Raw genomic sequence first — 17,608 nt, forward strand, 5'->3', positions numbered from 1 at the left:
TGTCAAGGGTAGAGCCTGTATAATGAATCCTTTAAACTTCTTTGAGAGGGTTACTCAGGCTGTAGACTATGGACAACCATTCCACACAATGTACCTTCACCTCACCAAGGTATTCAGTACAATACCACATGCAAGTATAATAAGGAAATCAAAGAAATTCAAGTTCAAAGTTCAAGTTAAAATGTATTAAGTTGCTTTATAACCAAAGTACTATTACAATACAAAATAATTATTAATAATAACACAAAAGTAGCAATAAAACCATAAAACATCAATCATCACCATCATATGCCAGCTAATCCAGTAAGTTAGTTTTCAATGCCTGTCTGAAGCTAGCCAGTGTGGAGCACTCCTGAAGGTACAGAGGTAACAAGTTCCCCTGGTAAGAGCCTTGTTATTAAGATGAGACAAAATGAGAGGTTTCCAAGTTCACCCATGGAACTGCTAACAGTACTTCAGAGGATGAATGCAACACTTGAGCATGGCAGTTGGGTTTAATAAGCTCCGTCAGGTAGAAAGGACCCAGGTCATAATGGATAGCTATACTAACACCAGGATCTTAAAAACAAGCTTGTAGTGGACTGGAAAACAATGGAGACTTGCAGAACTGGTGTAATACAATGGCACTGTGGACTATCCATCAGTAGTCTTGTCTCAGAGTTTTGCACAATTTGTAGATGACCCAGCTCAATGTTAAGAAGTCCAGATAAAGGGCATTACATTTGTTCAGTCTGGAAGAGATCACTCCATGAATAACAATCAAGAAATCATATTGAAGGATTAGGCATTTAATCTTGGATATATTCTTCAGATGAAGGTGAGAAGGCTTCATTCTAGGTGATATCTGGTCCCAAGATGTAACTTGTAAGTCAATAGGCCCCTTTGTATAGGCCCCAGGGCCGATAGCCTAGTACCTGCCTATGAACCTATGAACCTATCTATCATTACTTTGCCAGTGACATCCTCAAACTAGTGCCCTGTATTTTGGTAAGAAACTAATGAAAATATTAATGACATTTGCCAAAACAGTGTCCATTGGATTCTTCGATATTACTTGTGTGGTGTAGTTCTGTGACAATGTCGGTTATAATGTATTTGTCTTGTAGAAGTGTAATGCAAATGAATGCTTTTTATAATGTAGCACTGAATAAAATGGTCTGCCCTGTTGTCAAGGTAAGTTGCAATCAGTTATGAATATGAATTATCTATGTTGTTGTACTGTAAAGTAACAAAAAAGCAACCAAGTCAAAGGGTGCAAACATTCCAACTACAGCTTGTTAACTTTCATATGAAGTTGAACTATAACATAATAAAAATAACTTCTTCTACTAAAAAAAAAAAAAAAAAAAATAAATAAAATAAAATGAATGAACAAACCCCACGCTTGTATGATAAGCTTTCAATCCTTTATTGTATCGGAACTTCATCAGACTGAATTATAACATACTCATGAAGATGGAAAATGTAGGACCATCTGAGTACTTTTTGGGGCAGATAAGTCTCCAAAAGACTTAAGAGTTAATGTAGAAAAATATCATGTGGGTTTAAATAAAAAATACGCTCCAAAAATGTTAAACAGATCAATTTTCATCTTAACTTCCATCTCCAACTTGTCTCATTTCGTTAGTGCCTTCTCAGAGCAGTAATGTTACTGACAGATTACATTAATTTGGAAAGAGTAAGCTAGCTGGCTTAATTGTGTATCTGTCAAATACAAACATCATTAATGAAGCCCAGTAGGCTTACTAGTTAATACAATTAAATAAAAAATAACATTTTTTCATGTTCATGAATCACTATGCTATTATGAAAGCCAGTACTATCTTATCTCTGCATAGGAATGCCTAAGGCTATGACATTTTTCACCCAACAGTTTGAACAGTTCTGATATATGCCACCTGCTAATCAAAGGGTATCTAGTGTCAGATCTACATTACAAATGGCAGGATGGGACAGAACAGAAGAAAAGGACATACAAAGGACAATGAACACAAATCATTACAGTCTCTGACAAATATAGTTCTCAAGATCACTGAGAATGAAAAAAAGATTGCCACTGACAGTTTCAAGGAATTGGCCATCTCACTAAATGCAAAGCAGGTACAGGAAGCAATTGTCAAAGCCCAGGGGTACCACCTAATTAAACAGCAGTTGTAGAGTAAAGATGAATATATTTGGAACAGGTCAAGTCAGAATAATGTTTACCTTATAGTAGGAATCAAAGAAGCCCTAGACAAGAATGTTATTGCATTTTTTGGGCTTAAACTACTAGGATTATATAGTGAACCAACAAATCTCTTACCCCAAACCCACCTGATATTAATCCTGCTAGACGACTAACTTTCACCTGCTTATTTACCAAGGCAGAGGCAAAATTCTTCAGGCAACAAGACAAATAAAGTGCTGCAAACTAGTTCTGTTGTACCTCCACCACTTATATTAGTGCTGCTTCCTTTATGTCTCAACTTATGTTGTATCTTTTGCTTTAAATGTATGTTGTTGTTATAATAAAACAAACCTATATGATGCTGAAGCTCTGCACTGATTATGTATCAGTCATTGCTGTCTTTGTCACTGGTCATGGCTTACCTGGTTAATAAAAAATAAATCAATAATGTTTGTCAAAATATAGTCTTTTCTGTACTAACACACCCAGCTACTGTACTGATTAAGTGGAGTGGAAGGTATAAACATTTGAATCTTTACAATGTTCTCTTTCATTTGAACATGCTGGATATTTGGATAAAGTGCACGACTTACTCACCGAAAAGTCACTTACTTGAAGATCTTCTTCCCTTGCACCTGTGTCAATTCCTTTTGAATAAAACCATTTGGTAGTTGAACGCTGAAGACATAAGCTTGGATGTATCCACTGCCAGTGTGTTTGTCTTTGTGTATAAATCACACAACAATGTACATTTGTCATATAACTTAATCCAGCTGATTCCAGTTCTTAGTAGGCTTACCTGACATAGAAGAAGGTGAAATGAAAGAAGGGGCAGAAACTCTGTGAGGCAGATACATACTTCCGCTTCTTAGTATGTTTATCTAACAAAGAAGATGGTGAAGATGGAGGAAGGGGCAGACATTGTTGCAGGAAGAACTTGGTGCACAGAAGCTGCTGCCTCTTTCTAGATGTGCTAAATGTACATTTCCCATGGTTTCTCAGGTACAACATTTACAGCAGTGTCAAAAGGAATTCTTTGAGTAGCATGAACATTTTACACCTTCCATCCAGCTTTTATACTGAAGCTTAACATTGCAATAGAGCGTTGTAAATATTATTTTCATTTGTCTGTACCTAGAGTGTTTGAAACAACAGGATGCTCCCTATACCTCTCCTTAGGTAATGTAATCCAATGATATTTTTTTTTCATCTGTATTGTTTTCCAGTGGCCCAAATAGTCATCTTAAACATACCGCTCAACTGCCTAGATTTTTGTAGACTATCCAGATTTTTGCCTCATATTTTTGTTTCTGTTCCTCATAAAATGTGTGGTTTTCTGGCATTTCACAGAGGACTGAAGTTACTAAATACTGATATACATTTGAGTTTCAGACTTCATATCTTTCAGAAAATGCATGCCAACACAAAAATATTACTCCAGTAACTTTCTAAGTTTATAAGATCAGTATTTAAAATCTGTCCAATTTTTGTGCTTTTGTCCACCTATTATTTTAGTCATTGTCCAGATTTTGCATGCTAAAACGCTGAGAGGTATGATCTTAACTTTTAACTCCAGGCCCCACAAAGTCCATAGTACACCATCACTTAACTGCCTGTGGACAGTGTACTTATATAAAAGATTACTTTGGGTGGACAAAAACATGGATAGAGGTACACAGGGTGAAAGAATCAGTTTGATGTGGTGGGGGAGGGGTTATTTTGTATCCTGGTTATCTATAACTTATACTATGTTCTCAAAAAATTTCATTGAACAGTACACACTGCTACTGAGTTTTTGTTTCTCTTTGTTCTCTGCAAAGGCTGTCTGGAAGAATCCACTTGCTTTGTATAGTTATAATCAATAATGCTAGTTCTACACATTTTGAGGCTATTTATTTATTATGGTGCCATTCTGAGGTTTTCTCATCCTTGGTCTAGTTTCCTTACTCTTTTGCTGAATTATATCATGAAATGGAAATCATTGCATGGAGATGACATTATTAAGTTGATAACCTGTGGTCTGTGATAAAAAAATTCAAATGCATAAAATATATACAAATAATAAATTCTCCATAGTCATACTATACTTTTTATAAATACTTACATCTTTTCCAATGAGATCTTCCTTGTTTTCTACTATTCCCCAAGGTGCAATTCCTATGGCACAGATCTTTCCTCTAGACTTTGAAGAATGATCTTTCAAGGCATCTCCTACATGGCGTATTACACCTGTCATACACAAAACAATGACAATGTCATCAAGTACTGAATTATAGAATTACTAGAAATAGATAGTATTCTATATAACATGAGCACTTAATAAGCTTCTCAGATTTTTTTAAATTAATATATTTACTCCCAACTTTATTTGCCAAAGTAAATCTTAATTGGTGGCTAGTTTTACACTGCTGCATGCTCAAAGTAAGTATTGATTAAACATCATGGTATAGTACATCGCAATCACAAGGGAACTTAGATTTGTATGGCTCATACAGATATCTGTGCATGAATCTGTAACACACACACACGCACACACGCACACACGCACACACACGCACACACACACACACACACACACACACACACACACACACACACACACACACACACACACACACACACACACACACACACGCACACACGCACACACGCACACACACGCACACATGCACACACGCACCCTTATAAGTATTTGGTTTTAAAGAGCACTGACATGAAGACATGACATCCCTGTGGAAGGGTAAATGCTTTTAAAAGTGGTTATGGTTTAACTTTTTCAGATTCTTGCAGAAACTCAGTTAGGGATGTAATTTTCAAAGTATTTTATGATATGATTTGGAGAACAATAAAAACATTACAGCATATTTAACTTGCTCAGTTTGTAGTCAAGATAATTCAGAAACTCTTCCAATGTGTTCATATTTCACTCAAATATCTAAGCAATACAGCAGGTTTTAGCAATCAGACTGCTTATTATGGTGTAACATATGCAAAATAAGTAGCTGGAACTGCACAATTACTGTAGAGTTGGAATACGTTAAACATTACATAAATAGATTTATATATCCCTTAATATGAACAAGTATCTATTCACATCTTACACTTCTTCTTCTCCCTAGTTCACTCATCTCCTTACTTAAATGAATTTCTCTCCCCGACTTTGTTTCTAACTATGCTATGACCCTGTTTTTTCTCTCACTTCGTATTGCAATTCCTGTTTGATTTATTCTATTTTAGCTTTAATTTCTCTATAAACTGGGTACAATTTCTCTAAATATTAAATTATTGTTATATAAATTGTATCTATTCGTAACCAGTGTTTTCACATTATGTCTAATTTGGCATAACTATTTCAGCTGTAGATGTTCATGCATTATTTCTGAAGTATGTAAAATTACTGTTCTTAAAATGTTTTTATAACAATTTGGAGCTTTTCTCCCCAGGCGTCCACTGAAAAATGACACTTACCAGTTGGACTTTCCAGTTAATGAAATGACAATAAATATAATGATGGGGAACCATCCATCAGAGTTTCACCACTTGATTGAGCTGCTACGATGCATAAATTTCCAGCTTTATAACTGTAAAATTGTTGATGCTGCCCTGTGTTACTAAGAAGCCATGGAAGTCACATTAATAGCTAGACAATATAAAGTACGTTATTCAATCATTCACTTTTTATTTACCTATTTAATCTGATTCAGGAATGTGGAGAAATTGGTGTCTGTGTCAAACACCTACTGGGCAAACAGCAGAGGAACCAATGTTGAATATAGATCCAATCCATTATAATAAAGTCCATTTAAAATTCCTTCTAACAAACAAAAGTCCAAAACTATGGTCCTTAGGGGAATCTTTGATTTTTTAGAACCACTGCTCATTAACCCTCTTCTGCAAGTTAGTGAATGTTCCATGATATAGTAAAGTAGGTTTGAATAATATATTAAAAAAATATGTTTATCACTCTAAATTTGTCTGCTCACAACTTGATATGATTTTCTCATCAGAGGAAGGCTAGTGAATCCTCTAGAAGTGAACAACCTACATAATCCTTAGCAGCATTTCTATATTTGATTAACTCATCCAATAGTGAGTCACATGTCATTTTTTAATACTGAGAAATACAAGTCAAAAAAGCATAAAAAAAACAAACAAAAAAACAACTTGCAGGGGCCCCATGTAAGGAACATCAGCCCTGCATTCTATAGCTTATATAGACCAAATCCACAATCACACTACAATGAAAAAAAGTGAAAAAAAAATCCACTAAAGTGCACTGCTGGTTGACTTCATACAATTCAGTATAGTACTGATGATATACCATGACAAAACAAAAACAATGACAAGCCATTTGATGGATAAAGCCTCATTGGCATATAGGTATGCTGCTAAAAATAGTCTTCTCTCACAAACCTTCTTGAGTCCTGGGGGCCAATGGAGTTGTGGTATAAGGAAAGCAAACACACATCACTATTGTCAAATTCTTGCTAGGCACGAATGAGATCTTCAACTTAATACTACACTGTAGAGTCTTAGGCAAACTTTTGAGCACTGGGGGGATTTCAAACAGGTTGGCCATAACATACAGAAAATACATAAGTGAGAGAATTAATAAACAATTGAACCCTTGTAGTGGAGTTTTTTATTCTCATATACTTAACCTCATATGATTCAACTTGTAAATATTGACAGCACAACAGGCAATAATGAGTAATAGAATATTGAGAGATGACATGGGTTAAAAAATGGATTCATGTCGAGTCATTGCAGGTAATTCTGCCAAACAGTAAAAAAAATGAAAAATATTCACCAAAACCACCTTCCACAAACAAATCAACAATTTTATTTTTGCAGAGGTACAAGCCCCAGTCCACCCCCCCACCCCACACCCCCCAGACTTATATATACCAAGTGTGAGGTCACATAACAGTGGATAAAAAAGCAAATTCTACTGTTGGCAAAAGTAATTTCAGAGAACTGCACTTGCTGTTTTTACGTTCTCCAAAATAAGATTAAATGGGAGGACATGCACCCCCCACACACACACACAAAAAAAAAATAGGATGAGAGCAACTCCAGGCTAATATGACTAAATTCCAAGGAGAGAGCAATGTTCTTATCCAAGAGGATGAATTGCTCTTCAGTTCATATTTACACAGCTTTCAGCTTTTATGTTTACCAGATATGATGCAAGACTTGGTCACACCAATTAAGGTGACTGTGTAGTTATTACAAATACAAAATGGAATTTAGGTTTCATTTATATGCGTACTTCTGCCTAAAGAGAGAGAGTGATCTTGCTATGGTACTATAGTCCAGTCAGTCCTAGCTGAAATACTGCATGCACTTTTGGAGGGTTTACCTTTAAAAATGCATTAGGTCTCTGAAGAGAGTCCACCAATGTGCCATCAGTCTCATTAATGTTTTAAAGTTGACAAGCCATATTTCAGTATTTATTTGACAGCAAAATAAAGGCAAAGTGTATCAAAATCAAAGTTCCTAAATATATATAATGTAACATACCACAATAGGAGGGAATGTGCCATATTTGCAGAAAAGTAGGGCTGCCAATCATAAAACTTCATTTTTCAGACAGTAATAAAAAGGCCTTTAACCATAAAAGGTAGTTGTTGATTCTCCTACAAAGTAGTGGAAAACTATATACTCTTCCAGAGAAAATGGCCCTAAATATCAACAGTGAAATACTATCAAAGAAACTAGACTAGGAATGTTGTGAGCTATGAAAGGAGCAAGCTGACTGATGCTCTTTTGCTAAGGAGAAGAATAACAAGTTTGATCTTAGTGCTTACTGATTTATTTTACAGCAAATAAACAAATGAGAATCACAGCCAGCCCAATCTAACTAATCTCTCTCTGTATTTAATGAAAAACATTACTGTAAGAAAAAAGAGGAGAAAGACCAAACTTGACAACATCGCTCAGGGTGTTGATATACAAAGCCAACTGGGTGAGAATTGTATACTTGCAAATGTAATAAGCAATGAAAACAGTGGGGTTGATAAGACTAATGTTGATGAAGGTCATCTCTTTGTAGAAACTGATAGAGCATATGTTACTGAATTAGAAGTTGAGGCTTCTTCAGATCTGGTCAGAAATTATATTGTTGTAAATGGAGATTCAATGATTAGAGGAACTGATGCCTTCATTTGCTGAGAAGATAATGAATACTGAATAGAGTTATGCTTGTCAGAAGCAAAAAATAGAGGATGTGAGAAAGGCCTTTGAACTCTTGAATGTAATGAAGTATGGATCTGTTTTTATTCATATTGGTGCAAATGATCTCATCCACAAGGACTCTCTGACTGTTGGCAGGGTATTTACAGTCATCTTAGATAGCATAGCTTGTACAGGTGTCAGGACATATTTTTCACAAATCACATATAGAAAGGAGTGTCAGGTCACCAAGAATGAGAAGATATTTTGGGGAAATACCTACATGAAAAAAATGTCCCATTTAAAAAAAAAATAGACATTTAGAGTATCCAAGCCTAATTTTGGGCACATATGTTTTGACAGAATGGTGTGCACTTGTCATGATCAGGAAAGAGAATTTGTGCAGCAGATATTTTACAATATTTGATAAACACAAGACAGGAATTTTGCCAGGCCAGAAATTTAACATTTCATAGACAGCAACAGTTGATGCATCTCTGATCACTGTTAATGCTAAGAGCGCTAGTAATAAAGTTTTTTTATTAGAAGATTTACTATATTCCTCCACGACTGATGTTATTGTTTGTGAAACATGGTTAGAGAGCAATGACTGGGAACTGGTTCTGTCAGGGTATAAATGCTTTTACTGTAGCAGAAATTTCTAACAAAAAAGAGGCGGAGGTGTTATGATAGTGATTAAGGATTGCTGTGAGACCTGTGATTATTACGTGTTCAGTGATAACACCAATACTGAAGCTCATGTAACTCTGACAGTAAAGACAACTCTGGGACGTATAACAACTGTTGGAGTGTACAGACCATCAAGGTCAGTTGCTGATGACCTCAAGCAATTCATACATTTCTTGCATGAAACACTGGATGGAAGAATAATAGGGACTGAGGACTTGAATACCAGAAACAAACTAGAATAATATTGATTCAACAACATTAGTAAGGAAATTATTTACAATATATGTTCAGGAATGACAATTGCCTCAGGTTGTAGAAAAGCCTAATGAGGAACGGAACATACTAGGCATTGTTTATGTTCCTAAAGAAATTACTCTTACTTCATATCAAGTATTACTACTTTTGATGTGCAGTGATCATGGTGTTATAAAGGTTAAATTGTTGCTAGATAATTCTGCCAAACTGAAATCTAAATCAATGCACAGAAGATTAGTAACAAACTATGTGGAATCAGAACAGTCACTATGCAAAACTTGTAAAACTAACTGAGTTGATGTGTTTAGTGTAAAAACTGCAGAAAGAATATGATAAGTTGTGAAAGTAAAATTGTTTGAATGCAAAAAAAAAAAAAAATGGAAAAGAAAAGAAAAATGTTTAACATCAGGATTTAAGCACACAATATCAGGAGGATGTATTTCCATAAGAACAAGATACTTCATTAAGGTGAAAGAAAGAAAATAAAAGAAACGGAAAAGACATTGAACTATGACTTTGAAAACTGAAATAAAGAAGCAGAACAGACAGATTAAACAAAGTGTGAGACAATATCAAGAAAGAATTGGTAAAACTTTATATCAAGATATTGAGCATAATAGGAAATTATTTTACAGATACCAAGATGTGGCAAGCATAAAGACTTCAAATTGATAAACTGGGTGTAGATCCCAAAATATATTCTTAGACACAACAGATTATAGATATATTTTCAAAATCTTATGCAGAACAGTTTGTCTCCATAAAGAGGGTGATAAATTGTCCTTTTAACATCCAAGTAACCTCAGATACTGAAAAACAAATAAGATTATATTGAAAAGAACTATGCAAACTGGACCCAAACAAAACATGGGGAGAAGACAGAATTACTTATAATGACCTGAGAACACTTTGGCATGAACTTACAGTACTGTTATATCTGCTATTCACTAGGTCATATAAATATAATGAGATTCCTCAAGATTGGAGACATGCACTTGTTAAACCTATCTTTAAGGAAAGAGAAGTAGGACAAACCCAGAGTAATGCAGACCCATAACATTACTTTATTACTGTGGAAAAATAATGAAGAAGGTTACATTGGATAAATTATTGCCAGAATGCTGACCTTCCACTGCCTGCATTAAGGCTGGCACTCCCATCTGATCTGCAGTACACACAGCGGTGATTGTTTTTTACTGACCCTTTTGCAAAACTAAGTATATTATAGTAATTTCACTCTAGACTGTGTATTAACCTACTGTGAGGCTACCTGCACAAAACCTTGCCAACCTTCTGCCATCCCTGACCTTACTGTCCTACTTAGCTGCTTCACTACATTTACTAACCCTCTACTTTCAAAAGCTCCCTTCTGCTTCTTAATACCACACTATCTGCCTTTCTTATCGATCCACATACAGATAATACACACTTTCAGTACTTGGTCTTTCCCTCCCCACAGCTTGTCTGCTTTGATTTTAATTCCTTCAGAACACTGAAGTAAGGTTCTGTTCTTCCTTTTCCTAACTGTTTGACTCCTTCTGTTAACTTTTCCTACTCTCTTGCCACTTTCTAAGATTATTTCTGTAGGCATTCTCAGACATCCAGGTGCTCCCTGCTCTGTTCGCCCTCGCTGCACTCGGGCTCATGCCACTTCTCTACCCTTCCCCCTTTATCACCCACCCCCATATCAATTTCCTTTATACTTCACTAAGCTCTACCTACACCATCCCTCCACCCAATCTAACTAAATTATCAATCCAACACCTCCAATCATCTCCACACACACTATCAAAAATTCAAAACACGCCAAGCTCCTCCCACTTCTTTCCACCAACCAATTATCCTCTTCACTCCTCCCATCAAATTACACTCAGCCCTTTCTCCACATCCTTCTACCACCTTTCCTCTTCACACCTCCCATCAAATTACACTCAACCTTTTCTCCCCACTCCTTCTACCACCTCTCCTACCCCCTTCCCTAAAACCAAGCCTCTCATTTACCAACTAAATACTTTTAATCAACCGACTTGCACAGTTAACACACTAATATCCCTACACCTTCTAGTATTCTGACACACAACTAAATTCCTCTAGTCAACCAACTTGCACAGTTAATACACTGATATCCCTACACCCTCTCGCATTCTTACATACTTTAACCTCTCCTTCCATAATATCTGGTATGCTACATACTATTTTCTTCACTCTCTCCCTAAGCCTCTATCTCTTACTACAACTAACATCTAGTCTCACAATACTTATAGCCTATAAACCCAACTAAACTACAATAATTCATATAGCTCCCAGCCTATATGCTACAAACCTGATCTTACAAAGTAGATTAAGAATCTTCTCCCCCCACAACATCAGCAACATAAATGTCACTTTAGACTTGTACAAAAACAGAAAGAATCAACAACCTCTAACTCTCCCAATTTACCCCAACTTAATTCAATGTGGAGATATACATCCAAACCCTGCCCCCAGCACATACAATTCCTCTAACTCCAGAAAAACCATGAATTTCGCAGCTGTAAATATTGAAAGCTTAAGAAACAAAATCCCACTACTACATGCCTAGTTAATTCAAAACAAACCCGATTTCACTGCTATCACAGAGATGTGGCTCAAACCTAACATCAAAGGCATAGAATTCCTTCTTCTGGTTATGCCTGCCTCAGATCTGATATGCTACATAAAAAGGGTGAAGGTATTGCCTTACTGTACCCAAATAACTTCACAGTAGTGCCATTCACCAAACCAGTCACACAATTCTCCTCAGCTGAACTATTAGTAGCCGTTATAAAATTAAACAACTGTAAGAGCCTCTGTACTATTGTCATATACATCCCCCAGACAATAATATTCCTATCTTAGAAGATATACTAGCCTGGTCATCCAGTAACATTAACAATGAAACAATTATCCTAGGGGATGTCACTATAAACTGGCTTGATATCTCCCACCTGGACCCCACTACCAACATTAACTGGTATAACTATACACAACGCATCTCTAATATAACTAGACCCAGCAAAAATAACAGCAAAGGTCCTGGCCTGGACTGGATCTTGGTTTCTGATCCTAATAAAATCTCTTCCTCAGGCACCTTACCAAACAATATTAGTGACCACTTGCCTGCCTATATAATACGGAAAATTACACCATCACTAAGAAACCATCAGTACAAACTAACAAGGGACTTATCCCACATTTGCCCTACCACTTTCAATGCAATCCTACAAAGTATTAACTGGGAAATGTTAAAAACTCTTCCCATCAATGAAGCTGTAGAATTCTTCAATTCAATTTTCTTTAGAATCTTAAATAGCATAGCCTCACTCTGTCAAAAGAGAGTAAAAAGTAACCACGCCATCTGGCTTATGAAATCCACAAAGCAAATTATGACCACCAGGGACAAGGCATGGAAATCATGACTAAGAAAATAAAAATCCCACCGACCTCACTCCATATAAACAACTATGCAACCAAGCTAAACGCCTAGTAATCAGAGACAAAAAAGAATATTACCAAACTCTTCAAAACCAACATAAACAAAACCCAAAGAAATTTTGCAGTGCAATCAGTTCCTTACTTTACCCAGGTCGAAAGAACAATCCCTGTCCCAACCCAGGCAATACTCCCACCATGACTGCATCACTCTTTAATTCATATTTTATTGACATCATAGACAAGCTCATTTCCACTTTCCCATAAAATCACTCCAGCCCAACAGAACCAACATTACTAGCATTACCATACTCCTCAAAAACCTCTCAACTTAGCTTCTCCCTCTCACCCATACCAGCCTCCAGTATAAAAAAACTCCTACATAAGTTCAAACCTTGTACTAATGCACCTGACAACCTATCTGCCGAACTCCTACAAATATCTGCAAGCACCATTGCCTACTCCATTAGCATACTTCTTAATAGATCAGTTCAGGAGTCCCAGGTACTACAAATCTGGAAGAAGGCATATATTTTTCCTCTACACAAAGGTGGCAAAAACTGTGACATCTCCATCTTCCAACCCATTGCAATTCTCTCTCTCTCCCTTCTCCAAAATTTTAGAAAAATGTATCCATACTCTAAAGCACCTAGTTCAAGAGCAAATCCTCTCTCCCACTCAGCACGGCTTCAGGTCCGGACACAGTACTACCACAGCTCTCATTTCCTTCATATATACAGTAAACTGGGCCCGTGACACTGGCAACATTCTCTCTGCACTCTTCCTCGATCTCTCTAAAACCTTTGATACTATTTCCCATTCACTTCTCACTAAACTCTCCAACTTGGGTATTTCACCTCCCACATTAACCTGGGTTTCTAGTTAGCTCTCTAATAGGCAACAATCTACTAAGTGGCAACATTCTTTCTCACCTTTTCTTAACACAACCACAGGCATTCCCCAGAGATCCATACTGGACCCCTTGTTATTTAACATATTCATCAACAACTATCATACTACTCTTACTCAAAGTACCATCATCCAATAAGCAGATGATTCTACCATCATCTGCACCACCATATCCTAATCCAAACTTCAAAAGCTTACTCAAGATGCCTTCACATCCACCGAGACTTGGATGTCCAACAATCACCTTGCTCTAAACCCTAATTAAAATTAACTCCTAATATTCACCCCAAAAAAAACTATTCTCCTCAACAAAAATTATTTCACTATCCAGGCCAAAAGCACCAACACCATTATAGAAGATGTATCAAGTACTAAGCTGTTAGATGTTATAATAGATGAAAACCTTACATTTGACCTCCACATTCACATCAACATCAAAAAAACACACCAAAAATTAGGCATGCTCTACAGACACAAATATTTCCTTAGTCATAAAGCAAAACTATCACTCACCACATCTTTTCTGCTACCTTCTCTGTTAATTGGTGCCCCTATCCTTACCGATATCCATTCCTCTCTTAAATCCAAGTTTGACACATGCTATAACAAAATTGCTAAATTCGCAACAAATGCTAAACTCTCAGACCACCACTGCACATCACTGTAACAACTGACTTTGTATCATCCTAACTGAGCTCTCAGATCTGAAAACAAGCTAGACTTCAAAGTCACATAGCCAAACCTTCGACCTGGACAAGTGCTGTATTCTTTCACAGTTTCTAAGCTATGGAACTCACTTCCATCACCAATTAGAACCACCAGTAATCCTGTTCTCTTTAAGACGTCCCTTAGACAATGTCTTACTTCTCTCTGGCACTGCTCATGTACTAAATCTACTCTCCCATAACCTGACTACCTCCATTATAACTCCATAGCCCACCAACCTCTTGTACTTCCTCCTAAATTTGTTAACTTATGCATATTAAAACCTCATAGTTCAATACACTAAAGTTCTACTTGTAGGAACTCCCTCACTCACTACTGCAAAACTACTGCATAATATCTGTTTGGAATACCTGAACAAAGCATAATGATCATATTGCTATATCTGTTCTAGTTCAATTGCAACCTATCCATTTCTTATGAACTGTATAACACCATAAATGTAAAAGTCCAGTGTGCTTAGCTTAAACTGGTATTTAGATAACACTGCATACCCTTCATTGTTTGTAAATACCATAATGTAAATAATCGGTTGTGTGTTAGCTAAAAGTAGTGATCACATTGCATGTTAACTCTTGCATTGCTTTTGTTAATTTCATGTGATTCATTTTATGTTTGTTGTTTAACCTTGTGGAGCTTTTCTTCCCAGGCCTCCACTGAAAATGGGCTCACCTGCCCAGTGGACCTTCCTGGTAAACAAATGCAAATAAATAAATAAATAAATAAATAAATAAATAAATAAATAACTGGAAATGTTGGGACTTGAAATTATATATTAGCATGCATATGTTAAAAATTGATCTATTACCACCTGCAACATGACATTCTAGAAGACTATAATAACAGCTATTAATGAAAAATTGTGTCATGATGTAATTTATATAGATTTAATTTCAGTGTTTGATAGAGTCATACACAAAAAACGATCAATAAATTAGAACAACTGGACAGGTTAAATTCAAAGTTATAGTCAGGGTGTCTGACAGAGCTCTGTCCTGGGTCAATACTTGTTTAGATTGTATCTTTCAGCTATATCTTTTTTCATCTGAGGTTTTCTACAGTCTGTATGCAGATGACTTGAATATGGGTAAACTGATCACAAGTGTTACACGTAGGGCAGGTCTACGAAAGAACTTGAATAAATTGACCATTTGGGTACAAGAGAATAATATGCTTATAAATGCATCAAAAACTAAGCATATGCAATTTAGGAGACATAAAGTGAAAGGTGAATATTTAATACACCACACAATGATTGAAACTGTAGAGTCATTTAGGGACCTGGACATATGGGTAGAGCCAGCTTTCAGTTGTTCTAATCATATCAACCAATTGGTTAATGATAGTTATAGAACTATATGTTGTATAAAACAATATATAAAGTCTAGGAAATCAGAAATGATGAAATCATTGTTAGTTACATTACACCCAAACTTCAGTATGGAATAGCCATATGTAAACCTTATAAGGCGAAAGCATGAGTAAACTGGAAAGAGTACTGTAGAAATATACCAACGGCATCCATGGATGTGGAAATGTAAGTTATTATGACTGAGTAAAATATCTAAACTTGTATAGTGTCTCATATAGATATTTAAGAGGAGACTTTATTCAGGTATATAAGGCATTTAGAGACAACTACCTCTGGGAATGTTTGTGATTATCAAAAAGTAGTAGAGAATCATCAGACAACCTATGTAGACAATTTTATAGGAATGAGAAGTGTACTAACTGGTTCTCTGAGAGAGTAGCTGGTGCACAGAACAGACTACCAAATTACACTTAAACAAGTATTAGTTTAGATGTTTTTAAGAACAACCTGGAAACTTATTATGGCAATAACTGTTTCAGTATATTGGCAGGCTAGAAGGGCATTACTGCCTGTGTCTGACATTTTTGGTATGTATGTATGTATGTATGTATGTATGTATGTATGTATGAGCATAAACACCTGTTTATGCTTGTGTCTATTAGACAGCCACCATCTTTTTGGTAACCTTTTGAAGTTTTCAGCAGCAAATTCTTCCTTTCGAGATGCAGTTGTCAAAATTCAAATTTCACTTTAAATAATGCATTTCAAGAGTAAAATAGCAAGCTTTTCTAAAAAAAAAAAAAAAAAAAAAAGCTGTGAACAATTGGACCAACTGAAAAAACAAACAACTGGAAGAGTTGCAGAGATACAACAAAGATGGCAGATGGGCCAAAAAGTCTTTATTAACCAAGTTAAGTACTTTCGTCCCGAATACTTTGGGACTTCATCAGAACTGACAATGCTATAAAACCACACTTTTTATATTTGTCATTAATTAAAATACCTTCTGACACAGCCAACCAATAACAAACAAAATGTAATTAAAACAATTGCTTTGTTAAAAAAGTGTTAATCACAACTAATTAAAATATAGCTGCCTGTGCCACTAAACCCCTTCAAAATACCTAAGTTTCAAAAAACAGTTAATTCTACAAGCTTCATTTAATCCAGGCAATGTTGTTGCATTTAAATGTAACTGCCGTTTGAGCTCACAAATATCCAAATGTTCTGATATAACTTTCCCTTGAGGATTTGGTATAATTTGTTGAATCACCATAAAACCAAACTTGTGTTCTTTGTGTGCAGAAATATGGATGTACAAAGCATTTGTTGGTTTACAATTTCTAATATTGGCCAAATGCTCGTACATTCCTTCCCAAAATTTCCTGGAAGTTTTCCCAATATAGTATATTGGGTATTTTAGGCATTTAGCTAGGTAAACCACGTTTGCTCTGCCAGGTATAATGACCATTTATGTTAATAAAATTATTAACAATCGTAAACTTTTCTCCAGTAATAATATAGGGGCGTTGATTACACCTGCTGCATTTGAAATTCCCTGTCTTCCTACTAAACATTGTACAGTCAAGTAAAACTGTGAGCAACACTATGTTCATATGCAAATAACTTTAAAATTACTTGAACTATACTGTAACCACCAAAGTGTTCACCACAAAATATTTACAGACTTGCGTATTACTCCATTCAAATGCACTGTTTAGGCATAATCTGGCAAAAAAATCTGAAAAGTTACTTTACATTTTTTAACAATATGAATTACTTTAAAAATTGAACAAGACTACTGCTTCATGTGTATTTCAAATGTGTATTTTTTACTTTGGGATTCACGTGTCAGCATGCTGGTATGTATAACTTCACAAATTGTAAGGTGACATTGTCATAACATCAGAAAATGTGCAGAACTCACA

The 17,608-nt window shown here is 35.8% G+C and overlaps 1 protein-coding gene across 1 annotated transcript in view; it reads right to left on the reverse strand.

Moving 5' to 3' along the window:
* The window catches only part of TRPM1 (transient receptor potential cation channel subfamily M member 1), an 841,064-nt gene that overhangs the window by 740,406 nt on the left and 83,050 nt on the right, over window positions 1-17,608 (reverse strand). The window contains exon 4 of the mRNA XM_044078483.1: window positions 4,272-4,396. Coding sequence (XP_043934418.1) covers window positions 4,272-4,396 — 125 coding nt within the window. The remainder of the gene's footprint in view (window positions 1-4,271; window positions 4,397-17,608) is intronic.

Source organism: Protopterus annectens, chromosome 7.part1 (genome assembly GCF_019279795.1).
Source record: "Protopterus annectens isolate FY-2018-M chromosome 7.part1, PAN1.0, whole genome shotgun sequence".
Classification (NCBI taxonomy): domain Eukaryota; kingdom Metazoa; phylum Chordata; order Ceratodontiformes; family Protopteridae; genus Protopterus; species Protopterus annectens.